The sequence below is a fragment of the Henckelia pumila genome, chromosome 3, assembly GCF_033568475.1.
Source record: "Henckelia pumila isolate YLH828 chromosome 3, ASM3356847v2, whole genome shotgun sequence".
Taxonomy (NCBI): Eukaryota; Viridiplantae; Streptophyta; class Magnoliopsida; order Lamiales; family Gesneriaceae; genus Henckelia; species Henckelia pumila.
The window spans coordinates 52703396-52718986 of NC_133122.1; the positions used below are offsets into that span (position 1 = coordinate 52703396).

At 35.1% G+C, this 15591-nt stretch overlaps 3 protein-coding genes across 3 annotated transcripts; all 3 read left to right on the forward strand.

The window, feature by feature from the left end:
* On the forward strand, positions 1-1026 carry LOC140888729 (protein ALTERED XYLOGLUCAN 9-like). Its single transcript, XM_073296427.1, has one exon. The coding sequence runs from the start codon at positions 1-3 to the stop codon at positions 1024-1026; it is 1026 nt and encodes a 341-aa protein (XP_073152528.1).
* A 2108-nt stretch (positions 1027-3134) lies between these two features.
* Positions 3135-7560, forward strand: LOC140886803 (isocitrate dehydrogenase [NADP]). The gene is made up of 15 exons (XM_073293659.1): positions 3135-3395; positions 3797-3840; positions 3952-4061; positions 4654-4691; positions 4806-4883; positions 4972-5025; positions 5110-5211; positions 5304-5395; positions 5477-5580; positions 5986-6054; positions 6151-6266; positions 6510-6544; positions 6789-6931; positions 7032-7154; positions 7249-7560. The coding sequence occupies exons 1-15, from the start codon at positions 3347-3349 to the stop codon at positions 7328-7330; spliced, it is 1239 nt and encodes a 412-aa protein (XP_073149760.1). The 5' UTR covers positions 3135-3346; the 3' UTR covers positions 7331-7560.
* A 2288-nt stretch (positions 7561-9848) lies between these two features.
* LOC140886228 (glutamate decarboxylase) lies at positions 9849-15140 on the forward strand. Its single transcript, XM_073292733.1, has 6 exons — positions 9849-10150; positions 10236-10440; positions 13182-13597; positions 13716-13969; positions 14353-14405; positions 14517-15140. The coding sequence occupies exons 1-6, from the start codon at positions 10065-10067 to the stop codon at positions 15000-15002; spliced, it is 1500 nt and encodes a 499-aa protein (XP_073148834.1). The 5' UTR covers positions 9849-10064; the 3' UTR covers positions 15003-15140.
* The last annotated feature ends 451 nt before the right edge of the window (positions 15141-15591 follow it).

The following is a 15591-nucleotide window of genomic DNA, read 5'->3' on the forward strand; positions in this document are numbered from 1 at the left end:
ATGGGGCTGGCCACGGATTCTCAATCTAGTCTCGACAAAATACTCGTCTCAAGCTGTGCAATCTTCTTTATCCTCATTGTTATGATTAATTTGATCCCGTATTTCCCTTCCGTTTCCGATCATTTTCCGACGAATTCTTCGGGATGGATGCATGTCCCGACTGCCGGGTCTCCTCTACATCGTGACACCTGCGTCTCTTTTTTACACAGCATAAGGTATAAATATTCTTCTGCAAGTACTGGGTGTCAAAAGGCAGAACCTTGTAAAGACAAGAAACAATATTCATGGGACTGGATCCAATCAAATCGGGTTTCCGAGTCATGCGGGTTCCACCGAGTCCACAAGTCTGAAGCATCCGTCTTGGTAAACGGGTCGTGGATAGTGGTGGCCGGGGATTCCGAGTGCAGGATAACATACTTTTCCTTGTTAGAAGTATTCGTAGGATCCGAGGAAATCAACAGAGTGAAAAGAAACTTCACTCTCCAGCAAGGGAAGAACAAGGACTACTCGAAAACCGTGGATGACATTGGGTTGAAGATGGATTTCTTTTGGATGCCTTTCGTTTCGGATTTGACGAAACTAATGTGGGAGTTTAACAAGACCAAGAGGTACCCAGATTTGATCATTCTGGGGTCTGGCATATGGGAGATGTTGTTCAAGAACAATGTGACCGATTATGGTCGTAAGCTGGAGGCGTTGCGAGAGACGTCGTCGTATTTAGGAGGTGGGATTCGAGTGTTTTGGCTGGGGATGCCGACTCTGGTGAACCCCAAGCTGAATACGGAGATGAAAAGGATGAGGTTGACCGATGGAGTGCGCAGAATGTACGACGATGCGCTCAGAGGAAGCAGGATATTGCGGCAATCCGGTGGTCCGATGTTCCTGTTGGACCTTCGTTTGCTGAGTGATTTGTGCGGGACGGATTTTTCTGCCGATGGGTTGCATTACGAGGAGTTGGTGCATGATGCTGTGGTTCAAATAATGCTAAATTTTCTGGCCATTCCATTCAATACAAGACTCATCTAATGATTTTAATTAATAATGGAAGAATGGAGGTAGCCATATTTTATTTTGGGCCATTTCTACGCTAGCTAGCTACACCTAACTCCATTAAATTTATGCAGATGTTTTGTTTTTTACAGTCTCTTTTTATTGTTTTTTTCGGAGTTTTGTTTAGTTTTGTTTTTGTTTTAATATTCAATTTTCTCAAGGAAATACTTTAGGGAGTAGTACTATTGCATTCAGTGAAGTAGTGGTGTATGGTGCGTGAGGTGCTAGTTTCATTTTTTCGAAATATATATAAGTCGTATAAATTTTTTTATGTACACAGATAAATTACTTCATTAAAGTAGGGGGGAAAAAAGTTCGTTCTTGATTTTTCCCATTGTTAGAACTTAGAATTCAAAGATTTCAAATTCCAAATCATGGGATCTTATATTCATCTTTCAAAACTGAATATATATATATGTAACAACCTTGACTTATAATAATAATTCCAAGAAAGAATGGAATGTTATCACACCACCCCACTATTAAGTAGTAACAGATATATATGAAATTTCCATGATGGTTGTGTCTCTACTTTTCACCTCATTTTCATTTTTGGTCTTTTTCAACCTTAGTATACGCAAGTGCAACTAAATTTGAAACTCTTTATTTCTCGATACGCAAATGCACTTATATTTTTAAATGTGAATAATCCCATCATTTGTTTTCTTTACTTTTCATTATACTAAATTAAGCTTAATGTTTAAAATCAAATTATCATAAGGTACACTTAGGAAAATGGATTTAAAATCCATAGATTTGAATTTTTTTTATTGTTTACGATGAAATAATAGATCAAATATTAAATTCAAACCTTACTGATTTATATATTATAATAAAAAATATAATTATTTTTAAATGACACAATTATTGACCAACCTCAAAATTCATCTTGATTATTAACATAAAATAGTATATAATCATGCACAAAACATGTAAGGATGATTTTTAAATTTACAATCTTAATTATCGGGACAACAAAAATAGATTTCAAATCAAATCCATATCCATCCAATCTCAACTTTATAGATTTATGTCCAATATCGTAGATATTATTGTCATGCATTCAGTAAAAAAAAATTTCAGATAGTTTTTAAGATGAATTATTCCTTCATTAAAAAAATAGAAAATAATTTTTTTGGTCTACTAACTTGTCTATTTTTTTAAAAATTTTGGTCAATAACTTTTCAAAATTTGTTTTTTGTACACTAATTTTTTTTTTTATTTTGGTCCAATTGCTTATGTGACACCAGAAAATGTTGATATGACATCGAAAAATAATGACATGTCACCGAAAAATACTGACGTGTCAATCTGCCACATCAGCAATTTGATCAAAATTAAAAAAAATTAGTATATCAAAACCAAACTTTGAAAAGTTAATATACCAAAAGCAAAAAATACATGATATAATGGAAAATTAAACATTTTTTCTTAAAAAAAGGAAGAAAGTGGGGAGGAAAGTCAAGTTCCATACCTGCTTCATGTACCACATTAATTTCCGTCCGACGGATCTGTCTATGCTAGCACATGGTCACTGCTCATGTACTGCATTTAACGGCTCATTTTTTTTTTTGTATTTGAGATGTTCGCATAAACATCTTAAATTGCAAAAAAATTGGATCGTTGGATTCCCATTACCCGAATGAGGTAGCATAGACAAAACCCCCTCGGCCACTCGAAATGGCCAAATGGGCCACTTCATTCAGTATAGTGTGCTGCGGCTAGGGAGTGCTATACGCCAGGGTTTTGTCCGATGAGTGGAGCAGGAACATGGTTGTAATGTTGTACATATGATGTAGTTTGGGCCGACGAAAAATGAGACAAATCTAGGATGATTACTGAGTTCGGACTATGCTATAAAGTACATAAGAATGATTGATTTGTAATATAAAATGTCTCTATCATATAATTGGGATGAACAGTAGCATGGTTTTAATGTTGTACATATGGTGTAGTTTGGGCCAATGAAAAATGAGACAAACCTAGGATGATTACTGGGTTCGGAATATGTTCTTTAGTACATCAAGAATTTGTTATATAAAATGTCTCTATCGTATCGGGTGAGTTATTTGACTCTGCCAACTGCAGGTCACCTAACTCTAGTTGAACCTTGTAAGGGCCATGAATTACAAAAAACAAATGCGAGCGAGTGTTTTTTACGACTTTTCGATTCATTTGACGTCCCTTCGAAAAACCCATTAGCCGCAGCCGGAGATCTCTCCTTTCCCTTTTCCCCTCTCCTGAAAAGATCGAATTTTGAGATACAGAAGGTAAAGAAAAACCGAAGAGAATCGGCATGGCGTTCGACAAGATCAAGGTGGCCAACCCCATCGTTGAAATGGACGGTCAGATTCAGGATTCTCGTTTCTTTTTTCCCCCTCGATCTGTTTATTTTTCTTAGCGATCGAATTTTCTTGTAAAGATTCTTTTTTTTATTCTTGATTCTGTCTATTTTGATGGTCTTCGTGTGTTGTTTGTAAAGATCTATGCTTTTGGAGTGTATTCGGATCTTTCTTGATTTCCTTAGGAAAGTTTGCGGTTGCGGGCCCAACTTGCTTTGCACTGAAATCGATCTGTGTTTCTGCACGATTTTATTGTTTGTGTCTGCTTAATTTGTTGGCCTGTATTTAACTGAATTTGTTTCTGAATGCATGATTCAAAATGGGATATGATTTTCTATTGCGGTCCCTTCTTTGACGCCTATTTTTGTTTCCTTTTTCACCTAAAATCTATATATTTTGTGCAGGAGATGAGATGACAAGGGTGATTTGGAAACTAATCAAGGACAAGGTATTAAATCAGATTTTCTGCTCAATCATGTTACCAATTTTCTCTCTCTCGTCCTTTCAATAACCAGTGGGTATATATGAATGCTTAATCTTGTGTTTTGATTGATAACAGTTGATCTTGCCATTCTTGGAGTTGGACATAAAGTACTTCGACCTTGGTCTTCCTCACCGTGACGCCACAGATGATAAAGTTACGGTTGAAAGTGCAGAAGCAACTCTCAAGTAAGTGATCTGTATGTTTTTTCTAGGCGTGTAAACGAATAAAGCATGAATCTAGTGTTTAAAATATTTTCAGGCTTATATTTAGGGTCGAGTTTGAGTCGTTCATCGAACTAGTTTAGGGTTGTTTGGGTTCAAAATTTGAGTGCACGAAAAGGAATCATCTATTGTGTTAAGGTCCTTATAAAATTGGATTCATTTTTTAATGATTAAAAATTTTGGTTCTATAATAGTATTTGATCACTATGTTTGATGTAATATATATTATCAACATAGAGGTAAATAACTACTAAGAATAATCAAGGCTAACAACCAGCTCATGGAACAATCGAGCTTGAGCCAAACAGCTAAGAAAAGTCAGCTTGGCAAGAAGTAGACTTTGATTTACTTCTATGGCTCATTTTTGTGTCTCCGTACTAGCTGATTGTAGGGACGTATATGAATGAGAATCATTGTCAATTACTTCTAGGCAAGTGTTATCCAGCTACTTTTCAGCAGTTTGCATGCTTCTGTAACCATACTGTTTTGCTTGGACATTTGAGTATCTTTCACCCTCCTTTAATGGGATTTCATGCTGTGTATATTCAAATTGCAGGTACAATGTAGCTATTAAGTGCGCAACCATTACTCCAGGTTTGTAAGCTTGAAAGTCATCGATGGCTCATTGCTTTCTCCTAGATCTCTGCCACCATCGACCCTGCTTCTTAATAAAGTGAATTATGATGACATAATGTTCAAAACTTGCAGATGAAGCTCGTGTGAAGGAGTTTGGATTAAAGTACATGTGGAAGAGTCCAAATGGTACAATTAGGAACATTTTGAACGGTCAGTGAATCAAATTTCTTTGCACTCCTGAACGGTTACTTTGTTTTTTGGATATTGATGGCCCCAATTCAACTCGATTTTTTCACAGGCACGGTTTTTAGAGAACCAATAATGTGCAACAATGTCCCTCGCCTTGTCCCAGGTAGGAGCTGTGTCTTTTGTGGAGTTATTTAATTAATTTGTTTAGTTACTAGAACTGTTCTAAACATTTTGATGCAACCTTCAGGATGGACAAAGCCAATTTGCATTGGAAGACATGCTTTTGGAGATCAATATCGAGCTACTGATACAGTTATTAAAGGAGCTGGAAAGCTCAAATTGGTTTTTGGTACGGTATCCTAATTAACATTTTGCAAATCTTTATTTATTTATCTTGGGCGCGTCTCTGAGTTTGTTTCAAAATGATCAACTCGAATACAGTGCCAGATGGAAAGGGTGATACGGAAGAATTCGAGGTCTTCAACTTTACGGGTGCCGGTGGAGTTGCTCTATCAATGTACAACACTGATGAGGTTTTTCTTTGAACTTTCTGGTGATGCTTTTGGATAAAACTGATAAGATGCTGGAAGCTGACTTATATTTTGGGGATGCAGTCCATTCGTTCATTTGCTGAAGCTTCTATGAACACTGCATATCAGAAAAAGTGGCCACTATATCTTAGCACTAAGAATACGATTCTCAAGAAATATGATGGCAGGTATACCATAAGTTTCTTACAACTTTAATCAAACAATTTTTCATTTTTAGTCTGGGTATTAGGATGCTCTTTTTACTAGTATGGAAATGGAACACCCAGAATAGATTATACCCCATGTATCACCTAACCTTCTTCATCCTCGTCGATACAACTTTCATTTTTTGAAAAGCCAATGCTTGAAGTCTTAAATTTCTATTTTTATGAAATTATTTCTCTATGTATAGAAATTATTAAAGATATATTTGATTTTCTGAATCAAATTCTTTGTTTTAACTTTTTCGCATTGAAATTTAGATTAATTTTGAAAATACACATTTGCATTGCCAATCCAAAGAGTAAAACTTGCTTGTCTTAGTATTTATACAGAGAGAGGTATTTTGATCAAATTCATATTTATTGGTGCAGATTCAAGGACATCTTTCAAGAAGTTTATGAATCTTCATGGAAATCCAAGTATGAGGAAGCAGGAATCTGGTGAGTCGCTTGACCTATTATTTTCATCTTCTGGTTTTTCTTCAAATCTCACCCTGTTAACCTTCCGCAATTTTTGCAAATGCCACATAAACTCAGGTATGAGCACCGTCTCATCGATGATATGGTTGCCTATGCTCTGAAGAGCGAAGGAGGTTATGTATGGGCTTGCAAGAACTATGATGGGGATGTTCAGAGTGATTTCTTAGCACAGGGTAGGCGTTACTTCCGAAATCCCAACACTGCAAAAACCATAATTGTGCTTCTGATACCAGTGAAAAAAAATCGAAGTGGACTGTAATTATTCTTGCCTAGAAGTGGTCTATCAATTGTGATATAACTTTTGGTTTTTATTTTGTCTCATCACCCCATTTCAACACTATTTCAACTTTGTTCTTCTATTTATATTTGTTTGTGCCTTGAGTAGTTTCATTTCAACAATTTCAACTATCCTGCAGGGTTTGGATCTCTTGGGCTGATGACATCGGTCCTGGTATGCATATATACAATTCTCTCCTGTAGATTCTACCCACATTGTTGTTGTCTTGGATACCTTTTGAGTTTGTTGTCATAAAAAATTCCTATTTTTTTGGAGCCTCTATCCTTCATTACTGAGCTTCTATTGTATGCTTTTGTTCATGACATCTACTTCATTTTTTGCCACCAAATTTTATGAACTCGCTTATCTCCCGTTTATTTTCACCCTAGATTCTAACGGATGACTGTACATGATTCAGGTATGCCCCGATGGTAAGACAATCGAGGCAGAAGCAGCCCATGGAACTGTTACGCGCCACTACAGGGTTCACCAAAAAGGAGGCGAAACCAGTACTAATAGCATTGCCTCAATCTTTGCTTGGAGTCGTGGCCTTGCACACCGGTAACTATTAATGTTTTTCAATACAAAAAATACCCCATCCATCAAAAGCCGAGCTTAAAAGAGAGAATAAGTGATGAACGAGCCACATATTTGTTTATAGAGCAAATCTGGACGACAATGCAAAACTCTTGGAGTTCACTGAGAAACTAGAAGCAGCTTGTGTTGGTGTTGTGGAATCTGGAAAGATGACCAAGGATCTCGCCCTTATAATCCATGGATCCAAGTGAGTTGTCGATTTGAGTTCTCAAATCAACATTTTTTTTTCTCTCTCCAAGTATGTTATAACTGGAAGTTTGGATTTTTGTTATAAAATGTAGGCTTGGAAGAGACAAGTATCTGAACACCGAAGAGTTCATTGATGCGGTCGCTGACGAGCTTAAAGTCAAGCTTTCGAGCTGAGCATAAAATATAATGGAGTTTTGAATCAGAAGAAAATTGATATTGAGCTATTCTTCAAATAGTTGAGCGATTTTATTGTCAGAAAACTAATGTTCTCAATAATTACTATCCATTTCCTAATATAACTGAACTGCATATTTGCTGCTTCCATTGTTTAAATGGGCTTGTGTTGCAGCTGACGTTGAAATGAACCCTTTGGCTTATTAGTTTTAGCTTCTTACCATTTTCAACTCAAGTTTTTCCAAGCGTTATTGAGACATTTTAAAACACCAGAATTCAAGTTGCAGGTTGTCTTCTAACCACAAGCCAAAAATTGAGGCCTTGTGGTTCGATTTTGGTTCCTAACATATGTTAACCTTAGGTTAGTGTCCGAAAGGTGTATCCAAATGATACACGACATATTTACCCGAACATCTTACATGAATTTTTTTTTGAAAAAATTGATTATTCGATGCTAGCTTCAAACAACTCCAAAAAGTAAGGATCATCAATTCTAGTACCAGGAGGTTTTCGGATGGAATTCAATGACTTTGAATGACCTAATCCATGACATTAGTGATTAGATGGGTTTTGTTCATGCCACTCGCAGGGTAGTACCCTGCGGATGACGTGTAATCTCATGATTGGTTAAAATCAGTGAGTCCCATGTGGGGTCCACTGATTTTGATCAATCATGATCCGCCACGCTACCCCAAGGGCACTAAGGTAACATCGAACTAACCGATTAGATGATTAATTTTGATGCACATATTAGGGGAAGTTCTATGCCACCCCAAAGGGCACTGCCCTGGGGTGGCGTGGCAACCCGTGATTTGTTAAGCTGATTTTAGCCAATCACGGGTTGCCACACCCACCCCAGGACAGTGCTTTTTGGGGTGGCATAGAATTTCCCACATATTAGATAGAGACATTTGGTAGGGGTGAATAATAATCAACTTTTACAATTGTTTGAATTGACAATTAGTCAGAGGATTGAATGGAACTCGTCAATTATGCAATTTTGCGTTGGTCAAGAAGACAAATTCGAAACTCATGAATAGACGTTTTATTTCCTCTGTGTTTTTTCGGAAGAGTAATTATATAATTTATTTATTTATTAATTCTGAACCTAATTCGGACGACAGTCGACACCATTGCATGTGTGATCGATGAAAAAGTAGATTGATTTTATTTATTTACATTAATAGTATTCCTCAATATAATATTAATTCTGGCATATTCCCAAATACAAGAAGCGTACGTAGTTTGATTTATGATTGATTTGGATTGATGAAAAGCTAGCAGATTGATTTTTTAGCTTTATTAACTCGTACAATTATTAACTCTATGCTTTTTCAATTATTAGATAATGAAATACTCCCTCCGTTCCAATTATATTGTCCATGTTTCCTTTTTTATTTGTCTCAAATATATAGTCATATACCATATTTAGTAATTTTTTTTTACACTTCTTTACTAATATACCCATATTAACTACACTTTGAAAATTGTGCAATCATTTTTTAATACATTAAATAGGGATAAAATAGGAAATTTATATAAAATTTGCTTTTCCAACACATTTTTCTTAATCTATGTAAAAATCCAAAGAAAACATTATATATGGGACGGAGAGATTATCAAAGAAAAATAAAGGGAAACCCGGTGGGTCAAATACCAACTGAAAGAATTCTTTTCACGCGTCGAACCATATTCCTTCCTAGCATTGTTTTAAATTATCATTAATATATGTGTTGTGTGCTCATGTAATTAATTTTTTCAACAAAGAAAAAGAAAAAAAAAGTATAGAGTAATTCTGAAAAGTGATGTTTTCGAAAATAATTAAATTAATTTTATAAATATGACATTTTCGTAAATTAATAATTATCAATTGACAAAAAAATGATATTTTGATAGTTAAATACATGATAAATCAAAGGAGGTACCACATTCCAATTAGTGAAAAGATAGAATAGATTAATGATATTAAAAAGAAAAGCAAACCAGCTAGCTAGAGATAAATGACAAAAGTTATAGTGTTTAGCTTCTAAAAATGGTTTTATAATTAAATATAGTTAGCTTTAATTGACTAATGTTGCGAGAACATTGTTTTGTATGTATGTAAAATCCCAAACGCAAATTAACTTGAAAATTCCTAGATCCATGGTTTGACAATTTTGACTGGTAAAAAGGGTAGAGTAGTACTTGTCCCAATTAATCACCACATTAATTTCAATGTTTGCAACGTCTTTTGTATTAATGAATAAATTATACATAAAGAAAATGCAAAAGCACCCGGCCGACTGGGCCAATAACAGTTAACGAACCTCACAAACTTATATAAAATGTAAAATAATTAAATAACGTGCTTGTTGCACCATATATATACATGTATAAGAAAAGAATAGAATTAATGGAGACGCGTAAAGGCAAGCTATAGCTAGCGAGGAAGATTCGGCCCGGTACGTGCTAAAGCTATATATAATGGGAGGCATGCAGTTCACATGAGCCAAGTCCTGTCCTACTATTGAAAAGTAAACGCATGAAATTATATATTAAAATATTTAATTTATGGTAACATGGCCACCACCATCCCCTACGCTTCATGCATTATTCTCACTAATTAATATACTATATATAAATACACACTAACCATATGCACCAACAAAATATCTCTCATCACTTGTGCTTTGGTTTCACTAGTTGAATTTCAATCTAAAGGCTTTAATCAACCAAATTTTTTTATAATTATAAGATGGTGCTCTCCAAGACCGCCTCGCAATCGGATGTTTCGGTGCACTCCACGTTTGCTTCTCGATACGTACGAGACAGTCTTCCCAGGTAAATTTAATTAAATCTTCATCATCGATCAGATCGACCCATTTCATTGATTCGGATCGTAATGGATTAATTGGATCATGTTTAGGTTCAAATTGCCGGATAATTCGATCCCGAAAGACGCGGCGTACCAGATCATAAACGATGAGCTGATGCTGGACGGGAATCCGCGGCTGAATCTGGCATCGTTCGTCACCACATGGATGGAGCCTGAGTGTGACAAGCTCGTCATGGCCTCCATTAACAAAAACTATGTCGATATGGATGAATATCCTGTCACCACTGAGCTACAGGCAAGTTTATTTATTTTATTTTTATTTATATAATCTCCATCGATCCAATTATATTATATATATCCGCACGATCCAGTCAAAACACCTCCATTGGCCACCGGCGCGGATCTTGATCAGGAATATATATATTATAAACGGAAACCCTGCAGATGAGACTGACTTACTAGTTACTAATCCTTATTCTTAATTAAATAATAATAATTTAGAGTACTAATTTCTATAATTAGCATTTGGATAATTTATCCTGTGGGCTTCGGATAGGATGGATTTAAGCAAGCACACATTCCGAAATAATAAATTATTCCTGATTTTGAGAGAGAGAGAGAGAGAGAGAGTCGCAATGGGATTCTTTAATAATATAATGTATAAGAGGATTAATTAATTGCTTATTAAAATTCAAACCCGGCCTTAAGTTAATTTGATAGATGGCCTCTTATTTTCAGGTTCAATGAACATTAACCTATACCTTTTTCTTGTTTCCCTTCAAAATGATTCTCTTGCCATGTTCCCCATCATTTTCAAGCAAACTCTCTACTTTAATGTGGTTTTAATTAATTTAGTATCTAATCTCGTTTTAGAAGTTTGATTCGAGAATTAATTCACACAGAATTTAGATGAGGTTGTCTTTTTTTTTTTTGGGAAAAAAAAAAAGAAAGAAAAAAAAGAAGTCTCTTGCAATAATTTGGGTTTGGTAAGCCACACCAATTGTTGCGTTCGTATGTGGTTAATTCTATGCCCCACAAGCACGTCTTCTTTGTTTTATCATCACTCATGGAGGAGACAGGATATTATATGTTCACTTGGAGTGGAAGTGACGTCTCATAAATTCTTGCAATAATTTCGAAACTCGATAAATTTTTTCGCATTTTATATGTCTAAACCAAAAATACTAAGAAAGTTATTTTAGTATATATAATATATATCGTCACTTAATTCAACCTAAAAATTATATTCATTACGTCGTGGCTGACTCACTACCAAAGTCCTAGCTTTGATTATAGCGATGCTAGCTTGCTTTATATTACCGACAATGGAATAAATATTATAATTAATTTTTCAGGCGAAAATTAAAAGCAGCCACCGCACCTAGATAATTTAAATTATATATATACTTGTTCATTATTCTACTATTATAACAGTACTGGCTGCTGGCTTGAGAAATATCGACAGCATAATTTGTTTTTTCAACCATATTTTATTTTTTACTGCTGCATCTTCTGGTAATAAATAATTTTCATAAAAGAAAAATAAAGTTAAACTTGTGTCCTTCCATATATATAGATTATAAAATATATCATTGGATGTCTATATTTTGGATATGATATGCATGAAATATCTACTACTAGTTTGTTGACATTGAATCCATCCAAAAGGCAATGTGTCTTTCACTATATATTTTTATATATATATATATATATATTATAAATCTTGCAATATTTAATCTATTTTTTGTATTTTAATCGAATATGCTTTTTCTTGAAGTTGAAAGTTTCGTCCAAAAATTTATTTCTTATTGGGCTGAGTGGTCCTTCCCTATTAGTTGAGGTGCATTTGATTAATTAGATATAACCTTCCTCGCTCCTTTCCTGTTTAAATAAATTAATATTTCACATATTATATATATGTGTTATTTGATCAGTTCAAATGAACTCGTACATTTACATTGTGTGTGTGTGTGTTGGTTTAGTGGTGCATCGATTCTATATTTGTTTAATGTAATAAACAAAAAAATTTATGTGAGACAATTTTGCCGGTTAATTTTCATATATGGATTATCTTACTTGAATTGCTCATAAAAAAATATTAATTTTGATGTCAAATATATTATTTTTTACTCTAAATATGAGTAGAGTTGACTATCTCTAGAATAATAAGATCATCTCACAACATATCGAACTCTTTAATGAATGTTGGAATATTGATATATTTCAATATAGTTGGTTGTAAATTGCTTTCAATCGATGCGTTGATCGCGGGACCATTAATTCTTTTCGCTATCCAACTTTAATACAATTGTTTTTTTTTTAATACTACATTTGACTTTTCTTTTCTTTTATAGCCATCCTGATTTCTGACTTCGCTTTCTACACACAAACTGGTAGATAGACTGTTTCAATTATTTTTGGATTGATTGGTTCCGTGAATTTGTTTAAAAATTTCGAAACTTAAGATAATATTATATATTTCATCCAAATTTTGAATTAAAATAATTGTTAGTAATTAATTAATTTCTTCTATAAAACTCAATCAAGGAATCAAAACACGACGCTATTTAATATTTTCATAAGAACTATCTAGGTTGACTTCTAATCTTAAAGCACTAGCTAATTCTAGGAAAAAGAAGGTTAAGGATGATGTAAGAAAAGCTAATTAATTTGGTGTAACAGTAGTAAAATTGTAAAATGTAGACTTGCCCTAGCTAAATCTCACTGATTTAATTTGTTCTTGAAGTAAAATCTTAGCGATTTTAATATTCGAGTTTGCTATTAAATTGTTTAACCCGAAGTTCATCTGGATATGAAAATTTACAAGATCATGTGCAAGATTTATTAGTACTATTGTTACTTAAATCCAAATTTTATATGCTCAGTTTATAATCTAAAAAAATTAAATTTCATGTCACCATTTCGATTTTAGATTCCACTAAGGTATAGCTCATATTCTATCTTTATGCATGCATATCATGGTATATATGTTAGCAAGTTTTTCACAAAACTCTCTGCTTGGATATTATATTGTAGAATCGATGTGTGAACATCATTGCACATCTGTTTAACGCGCCGCTGGAGGATGGCCAGGCGGCGGTAGGCGTGGGGACCGTCGGTTCATCGGAGGCCATAATGCTGGCCGGGCTAGCGTTCAAGAGAAAATGGCAGAACAAGATGAAAGAACTCGGCAAACCCTACGACAAGCCCAACATTGTAACCGGTGCCAATGTTCAGGTCTGTTGGGAGAAATTTGCGCGTTACTTCGAAGTGGAGCTCAAGGAAGTTAAACTGAGAGACGGGTACTATGTGATGGACCCCGAGAAGGCTGTGGAACTGGTGGATGAGAACACCATCTGCGTCGCCGCGATCTTGGGTTCGACCCTGAATGGCGAGTTCGAAGATGTTAAGCAATTGAATGATCTCTTGGTCAAGAAGAACAAAGAAACAGGGTAAGTATAGTTTTTCGATGTTTGGCATGCATGCAATATTACTAAATATTTATCAAGGTTCTAATTAATTGTGTGTATCTGGGAATGAATGAATATTATATTGTAAATGATGGTGCAGATGGGATACACCGATCCACGTAGATGCAGCAAGTGGGGGGTTCATTGCACCATTTCTTTATCCAGAACTGGAGTGGGATTTTAGGTTGCCATTGGTGAAAAGTATAAATGTGAGTGGGCACAAATATGGTCTAGTGTACGCTGGAATTGGTTGGGCTTTGTGGAGGACCAAAGAGGACTTGCCTGAGGAACTCATTTTTCACATCAACTATCTCGGAGCAGATCAGCCCACTTTTACACTCAACTTCTCTAAAGGTAATATATAATATATAATATATTATCTACTCCATTTGTTCAAATTTTACATCCTGCATGTAATTAATTATCACAACATTTCATGTAATTGGTCACGGTGCCGTACTTGAGATTTTCTTGGCCCGAACATAGTCTCATTTAAAATGAACTATGAATTATATCAAGTAAAACTACAAAATATAAAATAAAACATACAAATTTTAGGGGCCATTATTTTTATATAGTACTCAAAAAAATTATAACATTAAAAATATTGATGTAATTTTAAACCTAACAGTACCTTTATATATCTATATAATAATAAAACTGATTTTTTTGGGACCTGAAGCAAATGACGTTCATCAGATTGTGCTACCCTGATTGGTCATAAAATGTACTTGCAGGTTCAAGTCAGGTCATTGCTCAGTACTATCAGCTTATTCGCTTGGGATACGAGGTTTGTAAAGATTTGAATTAGAATATATATTAAGCTAGCGGATATGCAAACTTTTGGTGAAAATTAAATGCAGCATTAAACAATGATGTTACTATATGTACATGCATGCAGGGTTACCAAAACATAATGGAAAACTGTCAGGAGAACGCCATGGTACTCAAACAAGGTCTAGAGCGCACAGGACGCTTCAACATCATCTCCAAAGACCATGGAGTGCCGCTTGTGGCATTCTCCCTCAAGGACAGCACCCGCCACAACGAATTCGAAATCTCCGAGACGCTACGTCGCTTCGGTTGGATCGTCCCCGCCTACACCATGCCTCCGGACGCCCAGCACGTAACAGTACTTCGTGTCGTGATTCGAGAGGACTTTTCGAGGACTCTGGCGGAGAGGCTTGTCTTGGACATAGAGAAGGTGATCCATGAGCTCGATACGCTCCCGGCTAGGGTCACGGAGAAACTAGCGGCCACGACGACGGTGGTGGAGGAAGTCCCCCCGGCCGTTGTGAAGAGGACGGCGATAGAGGTGCAGAGGGAAATCACGGCTGCTTGGAGGAAGCTGGTTGCTGACAAGAAGAAAACTAATGGAGTTTGCTAGGGCAGGGTGACTATTTTCATTATGTCGTGTATTAATATTAGAGTGTCGAATTCTTGAGCGGATACTATTTAGCGCAATTTTATAATTGAATGTTTCTGTGTTAATTGTTAAGTTTTGACTCGTGGGACGCGATTTTAATGTCTTTGTGTTTGGCTTCCATAAACGCATTAATGCAATGTCATTATTATTGTGCAAATGTCTTTGAATTAGAATTTTTATATAAATTCTAATATTATAAATAATCCAAAATTTAAAATTTCATAAATAAAATTTAATATTTTTTTAGTATTACAAATCACTCGAAATTAAAATTCTAATTCAATACACACTGCAAATCGAAGTATCCGACGTCTTGTCTCATTACAGCCTTCAAACCTCTTGTTCTCAATCTCGAAGCTTTGTCTCTCCGCTGTTCTTGTCCAACAATATGCCTCTGCAAAAAAAGAAAAAAAGAAAAAAAAAGGAATTAATTAACCATCTAAGTTGTTTGAATCACACACCAACTCAGATGTCTCCAGTCATGATGTAACACCCGTTATTTTTAAATACGTAAATCCGCATGCATAATTAGGATGTTTAATTATTTAAA